The sequence below is a fragment of the Lissotriton helveticus genome, chromosome 5_1 (assembly GCF_964261635.1).
Source record: "Lissotriton helveticus chromosome 5_1, aLisHel1.1, whole genome shotgun sequence".
Lineage (NCBI taxonomy): Eukaryota > Metazoa > Chordata > Amphibia > Caudata > Salamandridae > Lissotriton > Lissotriton helveticus.
Genome location: NC_136065.1, coordinates 1,548,535,932 through 1,548,560,804, shown reverse-complemented (window position 1 = coordinate 1,548,560,804; position 24,873 = coordinate 1,548,535,932). Strand labels below are relative to the sequence as shown.

General features: G+C 45.7%; 1 protein-coding gene across 1 annotated transcript in view; it reads right to left on the bottom strand.

Moving 5' to 3' along the window:
* DSTYK (dual serine/threonine and tyrosine protein kinase) overlaps window positions 1–24,873 on the bottom strand; it is a 434,762-nt gene that overhangs the window by 133,094 nt on the left and 276,795 nt on the right. Inside the window, exons 5-6 of the mRNA XM_078644627.1 lie at window positions 17,550–17,633; window positions 5,901–6,077 (exon numbers count right to left, since the gene is read on the bottom strand). Of these exons, the coding sequence (XP_078500753.1) occupies window positions 5,901–6,077; window positions 17,550–17,633 (261 nt within the window). The remainder of the gene's footprint in view (window positions 1–5,900; window positions 6,078–17,549; window positions 17,634–24,873) is intronic.

Below are 24,873 nucleotides of genomic sequence, written 5' to 3'. Positions count from 1 at the left end.
CTACTTTCCTGAGATGGCACCAAGGGCCAGCCCATGGAAAGGCTTGAGTCAATGATTTTATCGTAGATCCTGTCAATCTTGTTGGTGAAGTAGAGAGAGACATCATCGCATAATTGTTGCGATGATAATATCAGGACTCTCAGAAGCCATGGGTTTGGTAAAGGTTTGGAGAGTCCGGTACAAAACCTTGGGGGCATATAGTGTAACGGTCACATTGAGGGGTGGTACATAAGTACATTGGGGGGTGTTTGGGGGGGTTACACGTGCAGTGCAGGTAGGCGCATTTGCGGGGCAAGGCGAGCAGCACTGATTAGCAAGGTCACACGGGGGTCACAGCTGTTTTTTCGGCCTCCAGCAGGAAGCTAACAGCAGTTAGTGTTTACTGGAACTAGGGCGGCGGTTAGAACACTTGGGGTGAATAATCAGGGTGGGCCGGCTAGGGGAAGCGCTGATAGGGCACCTCAGGTGACATTATGCCAGCAAGGGGTCGTAGCCACAAGAGGAAGGACAAGGAGCCTGAAATTGCGCAGCTACTCAAATTGGTTTTAGCTAAACTTAGCAGGGATGAAGAGGAGAGTGACGATGATCTGGGGGGGGCAGACCCCAGTGTCTGATGAGGAGCAGCCAGTGGAGACTGGCCTAGTGGACCACCCGGTAGGAATGTGGTTCCTCCCAAAGCAGCTTTCCCCCCCTTAGTCAAGAAGCCTAGGACGCAACAACACAAAGGAAGGGGCGAGGGCAATGGTGGGGCAAACAGGAATAAGAGGGGCAAGGGTCAGGAGAGGCAGGGGGTAGTACAGGAGGCCGCGCTAACATCAAGGGTCCCCCCGCTGCCAGTTCCTGAGATCACAGGCCCCCTTAACATTACCAGGACTGCCCCCACAGCCAGTGCTTGAAGGGCAGCCTGTACCTAGCACCTCTACATTGTCCATGCCAGGGGTTATGGCACCTTCACAACTGGTCCCAGGGAATCATTCTAGCGGAAATCAGGGGAGCACTGATGGGGTTGGTACCAGGGCCTAACCCCACGGAGCCTGTAACATCAGAAATACAACCAACCATTATGACTACACCAACAGTGAGGACGGGGGGAGGGGCATCTACACCCGAGGCGTTGGTGGGCCAACTCAATTTCGCCCTTCGTATCATCCAGATGGGGTGCCCCTTCTCAAGGTCCCTAGCTAGGGCAATGGTGGGATTAACCCACAAGCATCACCATGTGTGCTTCCAGGCAGAGGTGAAGGAGGATTTGAGAGCATGGCGCAGCTTCTTGAGCAACTTCTTTGGGAAAGTGGTGTGGCCAGCACCGCCGGTGTCAAGTATGGAGCTGGGCTTACTCGCAGACTCAGCAGGCAGCACTGGCTTTGGCGCTATTCTAGGGTCTCATTGGTGCAGGGCTGAGTGGCCAGTGGAGCGGCATGAGAGTGGTTTGACTAGAAACATAGCCTTCTTGGAGTTATTGCCAATTATAGTGGCAGTGACTGTGTGGGCGGAGCACTTTGAGAATAAGTCAGTGGTATTCTGGTCAAACAACATGGCGGTGGTGGAAGCAATAAACAGGCAGGGAGCGACATGTAAGCATGTTCTGAGATTATTGAAGCATTTGGTGTTGGTCTGCTTGAGGCTGAATCTGCTGTTCAAAGCGGCACATATACCAGGGGTGGACAATCAAGCTGCTGATGCTTTGTCTCGTTCCAAGTTACAGGATTTCCGGAGATATCACCCGCAGGCGGAGGAGCAGATGACAGGGTTCCCAACATCACTGTGGAGGCTGGTAGGTGCCTCACTGTGTGATCGCACTAGGAGATCATACCAACAGCAATTCACGTCTTACAGGATGTTTTGTGCAGAAAGCTGGTATAACAGGAGAGGAGCCAAGATGGCGATCGACACGGACGTGTAAGCTCCCGGCTCCGTATGCCTCTGAGCCCTGCCAGACTATCCTGGACACAATTTCGATATTAAATGGTGGCGGGGCGAAGGTGAAGGCGCGCGGATGCTGCATGCGCGATTCCGGTGTCTCTACCGGCCTCGCAGACGGACATATTGGTGGAGTCTACCGGCAGCCTTCTGCGACCCTGTGCCGAGCCCTGGGCTGCCAAACATGGCCGGGCACTGACTCTTCGGCGGCGGCCGGCGGAACCTGGGCGGAGTCGGCCCACCGGGTAGCAGCGGCTCCAGAGCGGTCCTTTGAGGGTGCCCCCGGCAATCGCATGGTGCGGCTTGCGTGCGCCCTCGGCTAGAGGGCTCGGTGGACTTGATCCTGGCTGCAGAGTCCGAGAGGTGAGACTCTCGGCTTTGTTTACTGCCCTGCCCGGCTATAATTGTACGCTCCCGTGCATAAGCCTGTGACTGGTCCGAAACTGAGATGGCCACTGCCACGGATTGCGGTCTGGGTCCACATTTTGGAAGCCCTCGATATTCCAGCAGCAATCTGCCTGAACCGGTCCTCTCCCCACCCAGCCTTTGTTCTCCTGCCCAGCTGGTAGTGCCCGACGGGTGCCTGCACGAGATGGGGTATTACCCCTTGTCTATTGCGGTGCTACGTGAGGTCGAGTGTGCGGCACCGAGTGACTCTCCGATGTGGGGGCTCCAGCCTGTGCTATCCTGCAGAGACATCCTTGCCGCCCTGAATGACAGTCTGCGTGGAGTGAAGGCTGCCGGGCGCTTGGTGAAAGGCTTGACGATATTGCGGTCGCACGGGGAAACTGCGCTCGGATGCTCTCCAGACTTGCGAGGAATTGCCCCCACCTATGTTTGAAGAGGATCCTGTGGTTTTGCTTGGATCTGGAGGGGAATGTATGATCCTGGACAGTGTTTGTGTCTGGGACGGACTGCCTACATGTTTTAATGGTAATGGAGGACGCCTTTCCCATCATTTGACGGTGTCCCCGTCTGCTACAGCACTGCCGACGGCCCGGGCGCCTGTTCAGCTATTGTTGCCGCTTATGTCTGCCGCCTCCTCCCTCGCCCTGGTGCCTTTGCGGTGGTATGCTTTTTCGGACTTGAATCAGGGAGTGATCGTCTATACTGGAGGAGACTCTGTCCGTGGCCGGCGGCGTCCATTTTGTGCTGGCGAGTTGCGCCCAGACCAGGCGTGGACATTTTGTCTTCTTTTGTTTGCTGAAGCGGCTTCTCCTTTGTGGACATTGCACGGGGGCCTTGCGAAACGAGGCCAGGGCTAAGGGTTTTCCGCTAGAGTTTGATGTCTGTGGGGCTGGAGGGGATGCGGATTGGCAAGTTCCTGCACATGCTTAATGGCGCACTATGTGATGTTTCGCCCCCATATTCTTGGTACTAAGAGTCTGTAATAGTTGATTGTTTCCTTTGGGGTGGCGATGACGCTAACGGTAGGGAGACCGGGAGCCTGTTGGGTTTGCCCTCCTCCGGTATTATATTACCTCTTTTTCTTTTCTCTTTTTCCCTTTTTCTGAAGCTAAATTTCGGGTTTCGTTTCTCGGGCGACAGACACACTGCTAGGGGGGGGTAGGCCGTAGCCTCAGCATGCGTGTAGGGTGGGGGGTTGGGGGGAGGGTTTTTTGTTTTCGTTTCTGTTTCTATGGGCCTTTTTTCTCCGCTTTTTCTTGGTTCCTTTTCTTTTCTTTTCTTCTCTTGGGTCAGCATGGTGGCTAGGTATAGCGCTGCTTATTGTTTCTGTTGTTGGATTTATTCTAACATGGGATGAGATGTTCCACGTTCATGGGGCGGGCAATGACCAGTGGGTACTGTGAATGTATGCTATTTTCCCGATACCTGTCTTTTTATGCTGAATTTTTGGTTGCCATCCTTCGTTTTGTCTACAATTTGCTGTGATCATTGCCCGCTATGTGCCCTCGGTGGATTGAATGCGCCTGATCCTTTTCCTTTAAAAACTTTTAAAATCAACCTGCTTTATCCTGTACCCAGCGGTCCCCTTTCCCATACGTCGTGCTCTGGTTGTTGTTTTTCGTCTCTGAGACTGCTGGGCTGTTTCGATCCTGTGTTTTGCGCTATTGATCGATTTCGAGGCCGGCCAGAACGGTTGTGGGCCCGTATCTGTATGCCTATGATACACAATAAAGGTTTTATAAAAAAAAAAAAAAAAGAAAGCTGGTATAACAGGCTTGTTTTCTGCTGATGCGATACACAGTTTCTTGCAAAGGCTGAGGGATCAGGGTAGGCCAGTCTCTTATGCTCGGGCTCATGTGACGGCAGTGGGTTTTTTCGCTAAACTCGCGGGCGTGCGCGACCCGGGCGCATCCTTTGTGGTTAAGAAAGCCCTGTCTGGGTGGGCCAGGTTGGAGGGGCCCAAAAGGGATTGCCGGAGGCCTTTAGATATTATAACACTGGGTGACATCCTGGAGTCCCTTCCTAGGGTTTGCAGCTTGTCATTTGAGAGCACTTTATTTGGGGCGTTTTTTTCCCTGGCCTTCTATGGGGCGTTCCGGTTGGGGGAAATTGTAGGGACTTCCAGATCTGACCAGTCGGGGGGCCTTCAATTTGATGACACCAAGATTACCCCAGGGGGTTTGGAAGTGACTTTAACGAAATCTAAAACTGACCAGATGGGGAAGGGGGCAACAATCCATCTGTGTCCTGCACCCAGTGTAACTCTCAGCCCGGTGGCTCTGATGCAGTCATATTTGGCCATTCGCCCTGCTGAGATGGGGCAGGCCCTGTTCATACACGAGCATGGGGACTGCGTGTGACAGTACCAATTCAAGGCAGTTTTGGGAATGGCTTTAGCCGGGCTGGGATTGGGGCGGCAACATTAGCCGCTTGTGTCATATCCCACACCGGATGATCACGGGAGATCTTAAGTTTCACTAGGATGGCGTGCATCTATCAGACATGGTCACAGACGTATGGATCAGAGGAATATGGTATTTTGTGCAGAACTTATTTGGTAGTGGGGAGGGTGACGGACCTGGGGGCCCTGGTCACCCTTGTGGCGGTAAAGAGGCCTTAGAACATTGACATGGACTTACAGAGTGAACGGGAGTCCTCCTTGCGTTCTCCCTAGGCCAGCACTGAGGGGATAGACGGTAAGCTCTCCGCAGGGAGAATGTGGTCACCGTCTGGGGAGGCAAGGGCACCAGATTACGAGCCTCCTGGGATCCTGGGCAGCCTAATGGTCGAGGGGTGGGCCCCGGATATGGCGGACAAGGACCAGAGGGCAGGGGCCCATCACTCACTCAAGGACGCAGGTGGGTTGCGCCTTGCGCGGGGTGCTCAGATTTGGAGATGCAAGCCAGAGGGCCCCTTAGTGCTGGGGGAAAAGTAACTAGTATAACTGAGAAAACTTTGAATGTCAATATTAAAAATGTTTTATTGATTTTATCAATTTTAATATGTATTGTTTAGTCATGTTTATGAATGTTGATAATTAAACATAGCCGTTTTACATCCACCCTTTCTCTGATTTTTGATTTTGATGGTGGGTTGTACCAACTGTCTTGGCGGGCGAGGAGCATGCTGGGGGATCCGGGCCCTATAAATAAAGCACTACCCGGAATCTGCAAATCTACATAATAACCAGACTAAAACAGCAGAGTATTCTGCATGACAAACCAAGAGTTAATCACAACTAGTTTGCAAAGCCATGTGTTCTAGAGTAGTCTGGTGTGTCAGTACAGATACGGTACTGTATACAAATATACCAAGCATACAAAGTTTACACGTATGAAGTCTCCGTGTTGCCCCGAGGGCCTAGCGTCCACATGCTCCTTAATCACTGCCGTTTAATCCATTCAGCGAGACCATAGTTTAGTTTTACACATCTTAAGACAATACGCTTCTGCATTCCCTGTAGGTCCAAGCTGATGCACTACTGAAAGCAGCAGAACTGCCCCCATGCTAGGCACCTATTTATTGACCGGCCTAGGACTGCAGCCCTTCTCGGCATGCCCAGGAGTACTCACCTGCTGTAAAGAGGCCGCAAAGGCTGCGTGGGAGCTGTTCAGCCGCGTCCGCAGCTGGCTACAGATGTTCTTGGCCAGCTTTGAGGCACTAAGGCTGTCAATCGCATCCTGAGCAACTTTCCTCTTCCATTCAGGTGTGATGGTGTGCGGGTTCACCCATGAGACACGCTGAAATATCTATAAAAAGGAAGAGTGGGAAAAACATAAGGAGTCGATACTGCAATCAGTTTATGGGATGTAATTAGAAGAGAAATGATATGTGAAGAGAATAGAGGGTGGGAAATAAAATTACTGACGGCAGTCATGACAGAAGTACATTAGAAGAACCAACAAACAATTCATGATCTCCTACAGGGAACCCACTTTATGATTATTATTTTTTGCCAAAAATCTTTCCCATCCACACTTTTCCAAAGGTTTCCTTCCTTTCTTATTATTCTCTCCCTAATCACCACCCGATCAGATTCCTAACCGGCAATGCTCAAAATGATTTCTTTGACTGTCAATGATTTAGTGCTAAATGCAGACATAAGACTACCTCTAAATACTTATCATGAAATTTAATAAGCAGCCAGGATGAGGTGTGGGGGAGAGGTAAGGGGAGACATTAGGTTGTTCGTAGAAACCCTACACAGGCAACAGTCACAATCCTTCTCAGGGTTAGCCAAGAAAAGTCTTTACATTAACCTGTGATTCACTCTCTGGTAGCTTGGCAAGAATTCGCCCATGCTTAACTAGGAGGAAACGTATAAAGCATTTATGCAACACCCAGACAGTAAAAATGAAAACACACACAAAAAAAAAATAATCGCACACCAATTTATCAAAACAATAAAAACCCAAACGGTTTAACCAAAGATATAGACTTCAAAAAATGTATGGTAAGTATAACGTTTAAAACCACAAAGTGCCACTCGTGCTTATCTGGTTGCAAATTCAGGCCAACAGCAATGGAGCACGGGCTGGATACAGGGACCAGGTTAGTGCCCCTGGAAAAAGTTACTGTGAGAGGGACGGGCGGAAAAAGAAGCTAGGAGGTCTTATGCGTGGATCTATGTTGGCATATTTATTCCAAAACACAATGCAAATAAAGAAAAACACAGGTGAGACTCCGTGGATGTTGGTTTCTGGGTGGTGCTTGTGCTTGAGACTCCTCTGCAGGTTTCTTCCTCTCCAGGTGGGCAGTGATGACGAATGATGGATAGGTAATCAGTATTTGTTTGTTCTTTTCCTTTTCGATGAGGAGTCCGGAATCGGTATTGTTGTGTCCTTTATTTTTAGACAACCATTCTAGTGGGGCATGATCTGTATATAGGGTGAATTCTCGGCCCTCTAAGTAATACCTAAGGGTTTCTACTGCCCAATTGATGGCGAGGGCTTCTTTTTCGATGACAGCGTATCTTTTCTACTGTGGGAACAGTTTTCGGCTTATATACAGTATAGGTCTCTCGTGCCCCTGGGAGTCTATCTGAGATAACACTGCGCCCAAGCCAGCGCCCGTTTTTAACACGAAAGGCCACGAATAGTCCGGACTGAGTAGGACCGGTCGGGAAGTGAGGAAATGTGTTAACTGCATAAAGGCTTTTTTAAGGGCAGGAGAGGGGTGCCTCAGTTTGTTCGGGCTTTGTCACTTTTTTTAATAGATCGGTCATGGGTGAAGCCAGTTGTGAGAAATTGGGTATAAACCTTCTACAATACCCTAGAACCCCAAGAAATGCTCTCAATTCTATCTTTGCATGGGAAAATGGGATAGAGGTGATGGCTGCTATTTTTTCTTCCTGCGGTTTTATATACCCTTCTCCCAGAAGTTATCCTAAATATTTTACTGAGCGAGCTGCTAATCTGCTTTTGGCCGCATTTATGGTTAGTCCACTGCTTTTCAGTGCCTGTATAACTCTGGTAAGGTGAGACAGGTGTTCTGCTGTTGCATGAAGATTCTGTCTGCATCGCGGACAGTCATCGCTGGAGCTTTGCGGAGGCTGTCACTGCCAGCTGTCGATGCTGTAGCACAAAGGGCAGATTTCGCAACGGCGGCGTCGCTGGAAGTCATAACTCGACAAGTCGGGTTGTCTGAAGTTTCACGCTGGCGTGGGTAGCAAGATCTTGGCATGAACAGGCCAGTTGTGCAGAGACCAAAACTTCAGGAAGTCACCTTTTCTTCAAGGAGGGCTTAACTAATGCCACACCAAGGATCCAGGACCTGGGTGGCCTCTTTTAGGGATCAGGACTCACTACAACGGAGGCCAGCAGGTCTCAAATAGGTCTTGTTGCAGGTCCAATTTCAGGTCCAGGCAGCAGGTCAGATGCAGGGAGTTATGTGGAGCTTGTTATCTGAGTGTAGCTCAAACAAGAGGTCATCCAGCTGAGCCTTGGAGTCACTTCAGCCTGGGATTAAGGGTGCAGGTCACGCATTCGTTAAACACCAGGGCAGGCCTCAAGCAGCAAGGCGCCCTTCTGTAGTATCCTCAGGTCCAGCAGCGTACTGAAAAGAGTGGGTTTGAGAGTTCCCTTTTTATACCAGGTGCCCACTTTAACGTGGGAGAAGCTTCTGGAGCCCCCCCTGCCCCCCTTCAAAGGTGTCTGGAATTCCCTGTCTCCCTGCCCTGGTCCCAGTGTGTCTAGGGGCACAATAGCCTAGTGTGGAGTTCTTTGGGTGTGAGCTGAGCCAGTGCCTTTGAAGTGGTAGTGTGGTAGGTGACAACATTGACACCCCTCCTCAAGTAAGAGGCCATCCTTTGTGATGCTGTCGGTGAGGAATACACATAGGCCATCTGCCAATTATACAATCATGTGACCCAGGAAAAGGCTGCAGAAACCAAATGGTTAGGACAAGAAATCCGACTTTACAATAAAAGAGGGGTTTAAATTACAATTCAGAAGACACAAAACCTGACTTTCCTACCTGCTGTCAAACACAATTTCTCATTTATCAAATGTAATAAGGCAACTCAATGTTATCCTATGGGAGAGGTAGGCCTTGCAGTAGTGCAACACACATTTAGGAGTTTTTCAAGGTTCAAGTGACTTCATGAGTGATGTAATATATGTGAAGTCAAAGCAGTGCATGGCGGAGGTGCAAGCAAATTATAGTTGACTGAGTGATCTAGGAATAGATAGATAGAAAGATAGAGATAGATAGATAGATATAGATAGATGCCGCAACTCAAAGTAACAGTTTTTTAAATCTCGCCCGCTGGGCATGTCTGCACATTGCATCCTGGAACTTAGAGTTCTTTCACAAGGTAAGTCTTTAGTAATAGCGGTTGCCGGTTCTACATTGAAATAAATTACTTGGGTTTCTGTAAGGCTGCGAGTGTAGCAGGACTGTTCTCACCCTTATTGCAGAAACCACAACGCTCTGCGATGTTCATTGACCGCAGTTTTTTGGAGCAGTATGGGAATGCTAGTACTGGAGCCCCCGGAGTGTGCGCCAGGATGAGGAACAAGGATGACAGCAGAGGAGATGCAAGGATTCTGCAGCGGACAGTTTTTGACAACTGCCAGTACGGGGCCTTGGTTCCCAAGTCTAGAAAAGCCTTGCACAGGAGACTGGCGCACTACGGTGACTGGGCACCGCGGACGCCTATGCCGAGGCGGTGAGGAATGTTTGTCAATAGTATTTTTTGTTGATTGATCCCATCCAACCTCGTGGTTTTGTTCATTTTGACTTCGTTATCGAGTGCTGCTTGTTACTGTGTACATTATGATAATTTGACCATTTACAGACTGTTTTGTTGCTCTCTGCTTTAATATTTTGACTATTGGCACCGGCACTCTGGAGCTCCCTAATGAACTTTCGTATGAAACGGCCCATGATCTTGTGACTGTTATTTGACCGCCACACTGAACTATGGGATTGGTAGTCCGTTCACCAGGAGTAAGGCATTCAAGCTGTACATGATGCAATTGATGCAATTAAACTCCGTGGGATGACAGCAATCATTTACTACAATGTGTGCATGTGATTCACATTACAGCGTTCATGCGTAAGCACCCTGAGACTGCTTCTCACATTTCAGTCAACTGGCTGTATGCCGGCTGGTCGACATCACATGTAAGAAGTGTACAAGCGCATACACGTCTCAATTTCAATTTATAACAGCAGCAGCATGAGTTTTATTTTATTCAGTTGTACCATATTGCGTGGTCTCATTATGTGAAGGGCAACATTTGGTGATTTTAAAATAAGCATTGAAAGAAGAGCTCCAGAGTGTGCCAAGTTTTCTTTTTGAAGGTCACTATGGTCCGCAGAATTGTTTCTGTGAGCAGCTGCACTGTAAACAGATGTGGAAAGAGGGTACTGTACTTATGTAGACCTCTCAAACTAGCTCGGAGCTCCTTCAAATAGACAGCATGCCTCAGATTACTAAAAAGCCTCACCTCCCCTCGCATTTTGACACCTCTAGTGTCATGCCTGCATGAACATCAGAGTACTCATTTACATCAGCCTGGTCTTCAGGATAGACTTTAAATTCAATAGCAACTATTCCAACAAATTGAGTTGACGCTGCAGTGGATTACTAGGGAGTCAACTGGCAGACTGTTGCTGGTGTTGAGCGAACGTTTTAGTTTGCATGCCAGAATGTTTTACAGAAATGGATGAGGATGATATTTGAGAAAACATGTCCTCATTTTAGCTTTCTAGAGCGTGAGCCATTATTTCTTTGCTAACAAAAAATGCCTTAAGTTTTCCAAATCTTCTGCAGTATCCTCAGTAGGAAATGCTTTCAGTTTAAACAGCTTAGATTCCATCAAGAGGGCTTTAGGCAAGGCACACTTTTTGTCAGTAATACAGAACGTTAGTGATATAGTTGTTCATTAGAACATTGTGGCGAAACTGCAGCTGATTACTATGGAGTTACGTGAGTAGCTATTAATGTTGTTGGAAGTGCATATTTCACCCTGCAAGTTGGAATGCTTTACTGAAATGGACGAGAAGGATATGCAAGAACTCCTGGAAAATGTGCTCTTTATTTTAGCTTTCTAATGCACTAACCATCATTTTTATGGCAAAACAAATCCCCTAATTTTTGTTCATTTCTAAAGTAAATGCTTCAAGTTTTACAACTTTGATTCCATCACGATGGCTCCAAGTGTGCCACAGTTTTGTCATGAACAGAGAATGTTAGTGCTCTAGGGGCTCGTTATAAGAACATGGACAGCTGCAGTAGCACATTGGGGAATCAGCAGACAGGCTGCTGTTGAAAGAACAGGTTTCTCTCAGAATATAAGACTTTTCTCACGAGGGTTAGAAATATAGTGTGTACTTCTCGAAAATGCATTCGCATTTTACCGTCTAGCACCTTCCATAACGTCTTTTAAGTAATCATGAGAGAAAATAGTTTTCTTTCAAACATAATTCATCAAATCCCAGTAGGGAGTCAGCATTTTTTCATAGGGTAAAATCACCTTGAAGCACATAACAATTCCTAAAATTAGTATCAACAGATGATTTCTAGTGTGGCTAAAATCTGTTATCACCCTATATGTGTGCTCCTTTTTGTGACCCTCAAAACCTGGCATTTGTCACAATGCATTTCAGTGGGAACCATGTCCAAGTCCTAGAACGGTTACCATAACAGGTTGTCCATGCTGTGGCCAGCCAATCAAGGCCTATCCCCATGGAACCTCCCTCCACAGGCCCCCTGGGGTCAGTATGTTCTTGCCATACCTACTTCTGTAGTTCTGTAATGGCTGCAACAACATATTGTTCAGGGTTGTGGTCAGCCAATCAGGATTGACTAGTATCCTTTTAAATGCCCATCAGAACATATCTGACACCAACAGTTCGCATATGCTTATTTTTTAACCCCTTCATAACCACCTAGACTGACTGACTGTCCGTTTTGACGACTGACATGTATGGCAGCAACTAAGGACCTTCACTTTGGTGTGTCTCAGTCAAGTTTCTGTACAGTGTCCAAGCTGTGGTTCAGTTTTCGTTTATGTTTAAACAGTTCGACTACAGTTATTTGTTGGCCTGCCTTCAAGTGGCGAGCTGTTCTTGTGATGGAGTCTTGTTTTCTTCTGATGGTGTGTCCTATCCATATTTATCTTTTTCTGATGTCAATGGTGTCCATGCTTTCTTTCTTGCATGCATTTGGTGAGCAGTTCCTGGTTGGAGATGGGTTAGAACCAGAAATTGCACAAGATTCTTCTCAGGTTATTGATGTTGAAGGCGGATAGTTTGGTGATGTCCTCGCACAATGTCAAGAGGCTGGAGATTTTGTGATTTACCCTCTGGATTCGACCTCACTGTGGCTGAAGCACGGCATAACAGACGATCATCGCCAAATTGTAATGATGCTGCTCTACTCCTCTAAGCTATTTAATGCAGCTTTATTTTTATCAGCCTCAAGCATGAAGCTCCCTCGCCTGCTCATGCCCACCTGTCTCCCTAGGCTCCATGGAATTCCATCCCAAACCAAGATTCCACTGGGCACTACGGCGATGGCATGCCATCAAAATTACAGCACGTCCCTTTTGTTATATGCCAGCATTCAGATCCTTAAAAGAGTGTAGACAGAGAACAGCTCTGGTAAAGCCTCATTTGATGTTGGTGCTCTAGTAAGGTGACCTCCACACATTGTTCAGCATCCTGAAGGCATTCCTGGCTTTTGTTTAGTCTATTCTTGACGTCACTGCCTGCCCCTACATCATGACTGATGCACTGCCTAGTTAGGAGAACTTTTCAGTCATGGCTAAAACCTCTCCATTCACCTTGATTGGTGCTGGGCTTGGGCTATTGAGTGGGATTACTTCTGATTTCTTCGTAGTCATTTTCAGGCCCAATTGCTTTGCAGATAAGATATCTTTTCCTGCATATGCTGGTGTGTATGAGAGAATAAGGGGAGGTCATGTGCATAGTTAAGCTCCTCCACTGTAGAGACTAAGGCCTATTTGATGACTCTGGCTTGGTCTTCAGTGGTGTGTCGCAATTGTCCTAGTCGATTACTAGATTTTAGAGCAACACGGACATCACATAACCATGTCTCACACTAGTCTTGACTTCGAAGCTAACCACACTATCGCCAACCTTGCAGGTCAAATGATCATATAAGCTCTTGATAAGGTGAACTATCAGCTGCTGTATGCCATCGGCTCTCGGTATGCGCCAGAGGCTGTCCCAGTGGATACTGTCAAAGGCTTTCTCACAAACAATGAAGTTGATGTATATCGATCTCTGCCACTCAATGCACTGTCCTAGGATGCTGCATAGAGTAAGTATCTGATCAACACACCCTGATAAAAGCGGGGTCAGAGTGGGAGCCCTTGTATTTTTTTATCAACTGTGGGGATGACAACATATGCCTTTACTGGCTCTTTAAAGAGGTCATGCATGGGCCGAAGTACACCCTTCAGCATGGGCTAGAACTGCATTGGAATCATGTGGAGGAAAGTGTCTCCATTAGGAAGTCCTTCTCTTCAGGTTGCTTGCACGTTTCCTTCTTGTGGTAGGTGGCTACATAATGGAGCACTTCACAATATGAAGTGGTGTTATCCAGGGATGCCGGCTTAGCCAGATACAAATCAGAGTCCTTATCTGCTAGGGGTTCTACATCGTAGTCATCCTTACATGTGGGTGTGTATCATAAGGCAGGCAGAACGGGTCATAGGAGACCTTGGACTTTCCCCACTCCCCTAAGAAAGAGATCCCTGTGGTGAGTGTGGCATAGGGTTTACAGATGGTAATGGAGAGGTGGGCCTAGTGTTAGTGATGCAGGAGGCAGACAAGGAGAAGTGGGAGTGGGTGGAGGAGGAGGAGCAGGTGGGGAAGGTAGTGGTGGAAGAGAAGTGCCCTTGTCGTGGCGCAGATGCTCATTCAGCATCAGCTCTGAAGGCCTGCTGAATGACTTCAAAATTCTATTTTCCCTAGGGAGGAACAGAATCTTTGGGCCTGTCAGGAGATTTAAAAAAGATCAGATTGGTACCAGGTTGAATGTGGCTGAGATGTTGTCTGGAGTCAGGCTCCTCAAGGAGACGCTGAAACACTGGCTGTTAAAAATACTCTGAGGCAGAAAAATAGGCAGGTGTCGTTGGTGCCCTCTTCAGAGGGGCTGGTTTTTTGAGGCCCGTGAAGCGCCAAACTGGTTTTCGAATCTGAAATACTCTGCTCCGAAACAGGTCTCGAGGCAAATCTCGGGGCTGGAGCCAATGCAGCTGCCAAGCGGGATGGGGGAGGGTTAGAGGCGATCCTCGGCATCCAAATATGTGCCAGAATCAAGTCTGAACCCTCCAGTCAGTGCCTACCATGGCCTTCCAGCAGTGGTGACCCAGAGGCCTCCAGAGTGCTTTGGGAGTTCAAGGCGTTGACCTCTCGAGGAGGTAAATGGTGGCGAGGAACAGTCTGTTGGGTGGTAGTACTCACTGCCACAACTTTGGACTACCGTTCTTCTCCACGTCGGAACCGAAATTCTCGCCCGATGAGAGCTCCTCTACCTTGCCGCCAGTGACCTCCTGCTGTGGGTCGCCATCGGTATCTTGGTCCCAAAAGAGGTCAGGGGGTGTTCTCCTGCTGTGTTCTCCTGCTGGCAGTGCACCATGGTGGCAGAGGTGAAGAGATAACCTTGACGGTTTTGGAGGGTCCTGTTATTACGGAATGCGAGACAGGATGCGCAGGAGTCCTCTTGATTGTCCAAAGATAAACCAAGGTTACAGACTAAAAGGGAGTCATTACCATCACAAGAACGTTTTGTACGTCAAGATTGCGAAGAAGGCCTGAGGGGGCCAGTTCCCTGGCGAGCATCAAAGAGTGCTCCCAGAGACGAAAATGAGTTGAACAGAGTACGAGGTAAGAGAAACCAAATGCGTGATTGCAGACTTTCAGTGAGGAACGGATTTGAGTGGATCTGGTAAAAACACCATGCTGCATTGTTCCGGATCTCAAAGGGACACATCTGAACTCGACGGCAGTGACAAAAACTATATAACAATGGATTGTATTGGTGGAGGGTTTAGATTAAGGACAGAAAGAAATGGCGCTCTAGCAAGTACGCAAGGAGTCTAAGATGCAGATGAATAAGCACGGTGCTGACCGGTCAGGGGGAACAAACCCAAACAAAACAACCCCTGCAAGTGTGTAAGTCAAGACCTACACAGTGAATATAGAACCAAGTCCTGTGCAAACGTATAAGGGTGATGGTTTTAGTGTGAACACCAAAATTAAAGAACTTTTCTTGCAGAAATTATGAAGGTCAACATCAGGAGTATCTTAATGGGGATTTTTATATCAATGCAGATCAATACAGTAAGAAAAAACCAGCCGACACGTGTTTCATCATAACGTGGTACAATTGTCCCTTTTCAGGGCTGTATTGTGGCAAAATGTCATGAAAATCGCAGTACCGGTGATAATTCCGACCCGGTAGCGACACGGGTTGCTCAAAAGTAAAGTCGGGAAAGTTAAAGGTGGTCCTTCCCGGTGTCTCAATAGTTAAAGAGACACGAGCGAACGGACGTGTAAGTCCGTATCAAAAGGAGATCTATGGTCCTGGTTCTGGCGTGTAGAGTTCGCGGCTCAATTTCCAGGGTAATGGGACCATTACCCTGGAAAAGTCTTTTCGAGTCATGAGGTACTGGGACTCCACCTATTGCTGGTAACACCCATGGACATCGACTCCATTATTATATATAGAACGAAGTCCTGTGCACACGTATAAGGGTGATGGTTTTAGTGTGAAAAACAAAATTAAAGAATTTTACTTGCAGAAATGATGACGGTCAACATCAGGAGTATCTTAATGGGGATTTTTATATCAATCCAGATCAATACAGAAAGAAAAAGCAGCTGACACGTGTTTCATCACAACATGGTACAATTGTGACTCTTCAGGGCTGTATTATGTCAAAATGTCATGAAAACCGCAGTAACGGTGATAATTCCGACCCGGTAGCGACGCAAACTCTACACGCCGGAACCAGGAGCATAGATCTCCTTTTGATACGGACTTACACGTCCGTTCGCTCGTGTCTCTAACTATTGAGACACCGGGAAGGACCACCTGTAACTTTCTAAACTTTACTTTTGAGCAACCCGTGTCGCTACCGGGTCGGAATTATCACCGGTACTGGGATTTTCATGACATTTTTCCGCAATACAGCCCTGAAGAGTCACAATCGTACCACGTTGTGACGAAACACGTGTCGGCTGTTTTTTTTTCTATATTGATCTGGATTGATATAAAAATCCCCATTAAGATACTTCTGATGTCGACCTTCATAATTTCTGCAAGAAAAGTTCTTTAATTTTGGTTTTCACACTTAAACCATCACCCTTATACGTGTGCACGGGACTTGGTTCTATATATAACAATGGAGTCGATGCCCATGGGTATTACCAGCAATAGGTGCAGTCACAGTACCTCATGATTCGAAAAGACTTTAAGAAAAACAATTTGCATACGTCCAAAACTAGATAGCAGAAGTATTCATAGCATGTGTATCTACAGCTAGACATGCTACTAACAAAGTTCTTAATAGGGTCAAACAAATCAGGATACTTTAGTGATGCGCAAATTATGCACTTTCGCTGAAACCCAGTTTCCACACATTATCATTTGTACTCTATAATGTTCTATCAGTGACCTAGTATGTCTGCGCAAATGTAGTCACCATTTCAATGGAAAATGTGCTGTCTCTAAATGCTGTTGCATTACCACACAATACTTCAGCAAAATATTTGCAACATTGAGCTCCAAAATGCATGACCAGCTACATAATACACCCTTACCGCCCTCCTGTTGAATACATTTGCTACACTGGTTATTTGTGTGACGGTTGGAAGATTCACAATCCCTGTGATTTCAATCACATAACATTGATAGCAGCGACCCCACTCTAAAAATTGTTTAAGCACCAATGATCAGGAGCCTCTTGACATGAACAAAAAACTAATCTACTCCTAGCTTTTGTCACCAAATGAATGCTAGAGGAGATGTTGATCTCACTCACTGACAGCAAGAGAGCAACAGGGAAAGAACTTGTGAATGATCAGGCAACACAACTACACAGTTACTGGTGCTCCACTGTGTTCAATAGAGTTTGCTTAACTGGAGTATTTGAGTGTTCAAATGCTAGTTTTATCAACATTAATATAGACATTACTGCACTTTCTGGACTTCGCTCATTTAGAAATATCAAATTTTGCCACCATCCACAAAACAATCCAAAGTGATATTTATGTCACAGTTTTATTAAATGCGAACATGGCCTCAGGGCATTAAAGTGCTTTACAGGAGCACCAAATTACATTACAAACGGGGTCAGATTCATTTTAATTTTTTCAGGCGCACAAAGATGAAGATTTTTTTAAGGCATGGAAAGATTAAATGATTTGCCTGGAATCACAGGATGTTAAACCAAAGCTAGGACGCAAACCTGGTTCCCCAGTTCCAAAGTCAGGAGCTCTGGCCATTAAGCTACAATAATTAACATGAACATATGTACAGTGGTAATACATATAGAACATTTTCTTTAATTGGATTTTAGTGCGATCCAAAATTAAATAAAGCGGAGTGAAGAAAATGCCATTTAGTAAATTTTGAGGTAGCCCAATTTATTTTCAATTGGGAGTTCACCTGTATATAACTGATGAGAAACTTCCATCCATCGATGACGGCATTGCTCCCCAGCGCTTAAGTATTTTCTTACCTTTTTTATCTGTTCCCATACCAGTGTGGAAATGGAAGAGCCAGAGTGGAATGTCACTTCAACATGGTAAGCAGCATTTAAGATCTGCCAACAGAAACACAACAATAAAACTAAGTTTAGATTTTGCCATTTAGTCAAGCTGGTGCGGATATACACTGGTCCCTTATATAATGTTGATAAAGCACCAACAACGGAGAGTCAATCCCCCACACAATTAAGATAAGAAAATCGACCCATTCTCACTCAGAGACAAAAAAACAGTAATGGCAATACCTGCTAAATGACCTCCATAGGGATATTGACTGGACTAAAGTTAGAGAGTAAAACAGACTCTCATGCCTGCTAACAGCAAAAGAATGAAGGAAGCCTGCTACCACTTTGGTCCCAAAGTAGGAACAAAGGAAGTATATCTGACAACTATGGCACTCTCCTGGCAGTGGGGACCTTCACTAGTGGCCACAACAGGGGTAGGTCTCTGCCAGCCTTGCTCCTTAAAAAACAAAAAAGTGCTGCCAGTGAAACAATCCTACATCAGTTTGCCTGTCTACACCTATGATAATGTTTTGGATCCCTTTGCTGACAATTTAGAAATGATTAGCAAATATAACAATGAGGCACACTTGATGCTTGCATGCAAGGAGCTACTGTGAGAAAATCTGTAGGAACCTTTGTACTGTTTGATAGATTTGATACCTATTCTGTTAATTTGGCTTATATGTTATGCTATGTGAATATTGTTTTTAGAGCATGCTTATCACCAAGGAAGGTATCAAGGAGTTAGTAGTCAGTGAATGAGGCCAGCCCTGCAGGATTACCTCGAAAAGCGACAGGTATTCAGCTTCTTGAGAAAGACTGGAAGAGAGGAGGTTCTGATGTGTTGTGGGAGTTCTGTCAGGCTTTAGAAGCCAGGTATGAGAAGGCACAGCCCCTACTCTGCTTTTAAGTATGCGTGGGGCGGGTACTAGTGAGAGTACGGCAGAGTGGGGGAGTCTGGAAGGTTGGTGAAAATTAATGCAGGTATTCAGGTAGGCAGTGCCTGTGTGGAAGAGGAGTTTGAAGTATGCACACTTCGCTATCAGGAGCCAGTGGAGTTTCAAGGTGGTATGTGATGTTGGATTGTCATGTGGTATTGAGGATAAGTCTGGCTCCTGCGTTCTTGATCGTCTTAAGTCTTATTGCAAAATGGTTGGTTATCCCTGAGTAAAGGGTGATTCAATAGTCCAGTCTGCTGGTGGTGGTGAGGGCTTGGGTTAACATTTTCCAGGCACTGTCCAATAGCAACTTTAAGATTTTTCAGTATCCTATAACAGGGAACTTGGCTGTCTCACTCTGCATTTAAGTCTAGCTTCAGGCCAAGAGACCACATTGGAGTCTCCGAACTGAGTGCTGTTTGCGTTGAGGAACTACAGGAGGTTGTCTGATGAGCTAAAGGAATAGCTTTTGCTCCATAAGTAAGTAAGTAAACATTTTTATTGCACAATTATTTAAAATCATTGCAATATGCACATCCAGAAAATGAAATTTTAAATAGAAAAGAAGAATTCAAGTCTGTTAAAAAAGACAATAAAAATGATGGATTGGGTAAAGGGAAGGGAAAGCAGAAAAGCCAAGGGAATGACACTTAGGGAGGTTAAAATTCAAACTTGCTCGGATGATTGAATCGAGGAGTTAATTTCTGTGATGAATTTTACAAAGCGAGTCGCCAATTGTGGCGAGTCTCCCCTCATACAGGCCTCGAGCGCTTCTTGACAAGTCCTGATGCCTAGAAAAAGCCAAATTGGTCTCAGCCAAAATATTCTTTGCACCCGGAGGTGATGGCAAATGCACAGAATGTGGATTAGACTTTCCTCTCTACACACAGCTTTACAGATTTCTGCAATTAAGGCACACACTGGTAAACTATTGAGAGGAGATGTTAGCTATACAATAATTCAGTCCCCTTTATGCAGAGCCTCAGTGGAATGTACAGTTCTGGGGGCATATCACGAGTTTACAACCTCTTAGTGGTGAATACACCAGGCTCAATAAAGGTGCTCCACAAGAGTTAGGAACAGGACCTGAAAGAGGACAAATGGAGACAGGCTAAGATGGTTTGCTGCAGCACCCAATGTGGGTCTCATACAATTTGTTTACCAGCACAGAGTTTATTTCAGTCTTGAAAGGCTGTGGAGGATGAGCAAAGGGACAACCCCTTACTGCATGCATGGACAGTGGGGCCTTCTGTGATGATATTTGGGAATGTCCATTAATACAGCAGTATAGACTGTGCTATCCCGGTTAAATGATCTACAATTACAGTAATAGCAGATCTTAGCCCTAAAAAGAGTTGGGGTTCTTTCTGGCTATTCTTAAATACTAGGGTACCGACAGAGTTTTCCCAGTAGTGGACTAGGAGGGGATCTTTACTCACACCTGGAAAAGGCCATCGACAATCAAGGACTTGGTTTCTCACTTAACACCCTTCCCTTCAAGTGTTCAACAGGTTTTCATTTCTGCTCCTTTGCTTCTCAACATTTATGTGGAATTTTCAAAAGGTCTCCTAGATGAACCACGTATTTCCAGCCGTTAATAGAAACACAGATTTAACAGGGTCATGTTTTTGTGGGTGTTAACACACTCCTGGCCAAGCACCCACTTTCGAACCAATCGTTGACAACACTGGTGCCTTCAAGTTCCAAACTGAACAAACAAAAAAAAACTTCCCAACTCCAGCTAAGGCCTCGTTATAGTATCAAAAGGTAACTCGACCAAAATATATCAAACAAGCTGCATGTGCACGTGGGATCTCTTATAGACTATGAGAATGCCATCATGACGAGTGTGCCCCAAACTATCGCTCCAATCATCCTTTCACAATTCAAGCACAGCTCATCTCTACATTCTGTAAATTACATCACTTCAACACTTCTTGTCCTGACAGATTTCCAATGTCTCCACATAAAGGCCAATCTGCAAAACAGACTGCCAAGCCCACAAGGATATCTTTCAGATTTACCAAGTATTTTGTTCAAACCTCTGAGCACTAGCTCAGTTACGAGCAAAGAAAACGTCTGTTTTAGTTCCTCACTTCAGATAGAAGACTTACATGACCTGATGCTTCTCAGAAAACTGCACACTTGTGTGAAAACATTCTCATATCTATTCATGAAGATAAATGCCAACATACACATACATAAACACCCACACATTCATTTTCAATTAAATATGAATGTTGTTTTCTATAGGTTTACGGCCATACCACTTATTTTATTCGGTGTAAACTTTCCAGGGAAATATTAGGCCCAGGAGTCAAAACTTTCCATGGTGTAGACTGCACATTTTCAGTAAGTGCCACCTCTATTTCATTTTTGGTAAAGGGAAGCAAGATTTTGAGAGAAGAATGAAGTTGTATTGTGCATATGAAGTATTCCCTTCAAGGCATTCCTTGAGAAGAAAATCTAACACCTGCACATTAGATAAGTTTTGCTAGAGAATAATTAGTTTTGTCATTTGGTTATGAAAATTGATCTGTATTGAAAAAACTCAGGATATAAGATTTTATACCTTTTTTAGTGTATAGCTGGAACTGAGAGCATTGGACAGTTCAAATGACAACTCCCCCCACCTTTCCAACCGACACCAGTTTGCTCACATGGTCACGAAAGATTCCCATCGCGTATGGAGCGCAACCCCCCCTCCCCCCCACCCCCAAGGTCCCATCCTGTCTTCTTTGATCTTCAACCTCTACAAGGAGCCGCATAGTGCTCTTTTCGCAGAGAACAGCATCAAGATTCACATCCAATACCTCAAACACTGCCTGCATACTATCCAGAGCTGAAGTGGAGAAGTGTGGCTCACCGGTTAGAGGAGGCAGACCCGGACGCAGAGGTCAGACCCGGGACCAGGGTTCAATTCCCAACGCGGCAGGGTCTTGAGCTCAAAATGTCCACGGACTCGATGCCTACTCAAATCATGGGCTCACACTCTGCAACTCTGGGCAATAGCTTGCTTAATCTCCACTATGGCCCCACCGCGATGGGATGCCTGGCTTTCACCTAGGGGTTATCTCGCAGGGAAAAGCCAGGACGGGTTCCCAAAGCAAGCGCCTCGAGACCTTACGGTGAAAGGCGCTATATAAGAACGTATGATTTACGATTTTTTATTTACGAAGTTCAATCCACACAAGACAGAATTCTTATTATTTACCAAGACCAAACAACTAGAAAACTAGGTTCAGTGACAGAAGCATTGACTGCTTTAAACCTCAACTTTCAATGAATATCAAATCACTTGGGTTCACCCTGGATACTAACCTCTCCCTCAGGGACAACACTGCCAAAAAATAAAGAAGATCTTGTACAAGCTCTCTCTTCTAGGGAAAGTCCACCCATTTCTTTCAGAAAGTGGCTTAAGAATGTTAAGATCTTTTACTAATGCCCATTCCCATACAGACTCAAAGCTGGCACCCATTAGGGGTACCCTACACGCCTCAGCAAGCTTCATCCAGGCCCTTTAGAAATATGATCACATCACCCCATCCTGATGAGACTCCATTATCTTCTCTTGCCAGCCCAGACCTATTCATCAGGGCCACCGAAGGCTGCTCCAATTTAGGAAAGAGTTGAAGACTCACCTCCTTAAAGAGCACTACATCACAATGCATGAACCGTCCACAAACTGACAACCTTAAGCTTGCCTTTTACCATGTGCAGTACTTTGCCATATACATACAACAGTCTTATGTTTTTTCCTTTGCTGTCTCTAGTTTGCATGGAATGCTAGTAGGACTTCAGGCTTCTTAAAGCAATATGCTTGATGTGTAAACACTTAGAATGACCCATTAATAGAATTCAGAATGTCCTCATTATCACTCCCTTCAGTCAGATCTTTAAAAACTTTAAGCGTGGGCCTACACTTGCACTCTCCAGAGTACGTCTGTTGGAGATGGGCCAACATTGGGAAGGGCTTTAAAGGAACCTCTAGTGTTTGCACTGGAGGCTACCTTTTTGTTTTATTTAAGGGCGGGGGCAAAGCAGAATTTCTCCAGCTTCAGCCACCACCCTCCTCGCGTCCATCTGACGTCAGCATTCCACGCAGCACGCTAATATCACAGATCCCCACCGGAGGTGGAGGAGCCAGTGAGTGCTTTCTCCGCAGTCCAGTGGGTTTTTCAGAGCCACAATACCTCCCCAGGTTTCAGGGAGGTATTGTTAGAAAGGGGATAGTCTCCTCTTCCCAACAATGCCTTCCTGAAACAGTTTCCTGGTTATGGATCGCAGCTACTGTCCGAGGAATGTGGTCCTTGAAAGGCAGTCTCGGACACCTGGAAACTGCATCCACAAACTGAAAAGAGTTGGATTTAGCACGGTGAATGTCCTAAAGGCGAATGAAAGTCTTTCTGAGCCGCATGTGACTGTCATGGAAGCAGTTAGTAAAGGTCCAGTAGGCACGCATTGGATAATGCTCAGTGTCGACACGGGCAGATACCTGTTGCAGGCACTAGGCACAGCCAAACAAATGAAGCAGAATTGTGTTATCGGCACAAGTGGGGTAACGCTTGGTGGTAGGACGTTTGTAGATTTCTGCTGATTCCGGAACTTTCCATCACAAATGTAAGGATAATGCGTGATTTCAGGCAAAGTTTGAGGTTTGCAGGGCATTATGGATAGGAAAACCTTGTGGGATCCATGCAAGTCGCACCGTCCTGGAATCTCCAGGATCCTTACTTTTCAAAAACATGTATTGTTGGTATGCTTCCATGGGTGGTGGGAGAGCACGGCCTCAACCCAGGAGCTACCCCTATTGTTGATCTCTCAATGTAGGCCTTTAATGCCTTTTGTGTGGGGGGCTCTTGGCCCACGAACATACGTGGGGTACAGTTCTTATCGGGATACGTGTGGGAATTCAGGATGGAAGGAAAAAGTGTGTCTCGTCGCTGAATTCAGAAATTTGAGGCAAATTGGCGTTTTTAGTAGAGGAGTTGAGGCTTGCAAATGCTTATGGGTACAATTACATGGAGACTGCGATGAAACAAACATCCCCCCTTGACTCATCTGAGTGTCTAGTTTAAAAAACATGCAGATTAGCTAGGTTTCTGTAGATGCTATATGACCTAGGGTGCAAAATCCACAGCTACCCACATTGTAAAAAAATAAAATAAATAAAAGAGTCAGTTTTCAGTGGAAAAATGTGATTTGTCCATGTTGCGTTTGGGGCCCTTTGCTGTTGTGGGCACCAAGACTAACCACCACAGTGAGGTACAATTGTTTTCGGGAGACTGAGGAATACTGGGTGGTAGGACATTTGAGGTTCCCTGCAGATTTTAGAAGTTTTTCCTCACCGAAATGTGTTGAAAATGTGTATTTTTAGTCAAACCTTGAGCATTGGAAAGGTTTGAGTAAGGAAATCTGGGGAGAGCCACACAAGTCAGCCTACTCTTGATTCCCCCTGGTGTCTAGTTTAAAAAAATGTGCAGGTGTCATAAGTGTCCTTATGTGCCGACTGATCTAGGTCCCAAAATCTACAGCTACCCACATGGCAAAAAAAGGGTCAGCTTTCAGTGGAAAAATGTGATATGTCAAAGTTGTGTTTTGGGCTGTTTCATGTCACAAGAAGGGCACTATTTCTATTGGGAGACATGCAGGAACATAGATTAGTAGAATATTTTTTTAAATTTTGAAAAATGGCCTCAAACACTTGCTAGAATAGATGCCCACAAATTCACAGATGTACAAATAACCACTGCTCCTAAACTCCATATCCGGAGCTCATTTCAGAAATACATAGGTTGCCTTGATACTCATTTTTCACTCTACATATTTTACCATATGAATTGGTCTACTAACCATTGTAAGCCACAGCTCAGTTGTTAGCTTTGAATACCTTGGTTCTCAGGCAATTTACAAACCCTTTAAATCCCCAGCAACCCGAAGGGTCTAGTGGGCATTATGGTGTATTGCTTTTGTAAATCAGCCATCGTGACAAAAAGGTACAGATGAGAATGATGTCACAAATGGCCGTTTTTACCTACACTTTTTCAATATTTCTTTAGTTCACTAGTTCGTTTCTTTGGGAAAACCTTGAGGGATCTACATCTGACCCCTTACTGAATTCTGAATTTTGTCTTTCAGAAATATGTAGCTTTCCTGGATCTCCTATGGTTTCACCAACCACAAACTGGATGTAGGTCCAAAAAATAAAAAAAAAAAGAAGAAAAAATAAAAAGGTTCTCATTAAAAATGACTATGGTAAAAAAAAACAAAAAAAACGTTTTTTGATTCAGCTCTGTATGTTCCTGAAAGACAGGATGATGGCGACTTTAGCACAGCAAACCTTTTGTTGATGC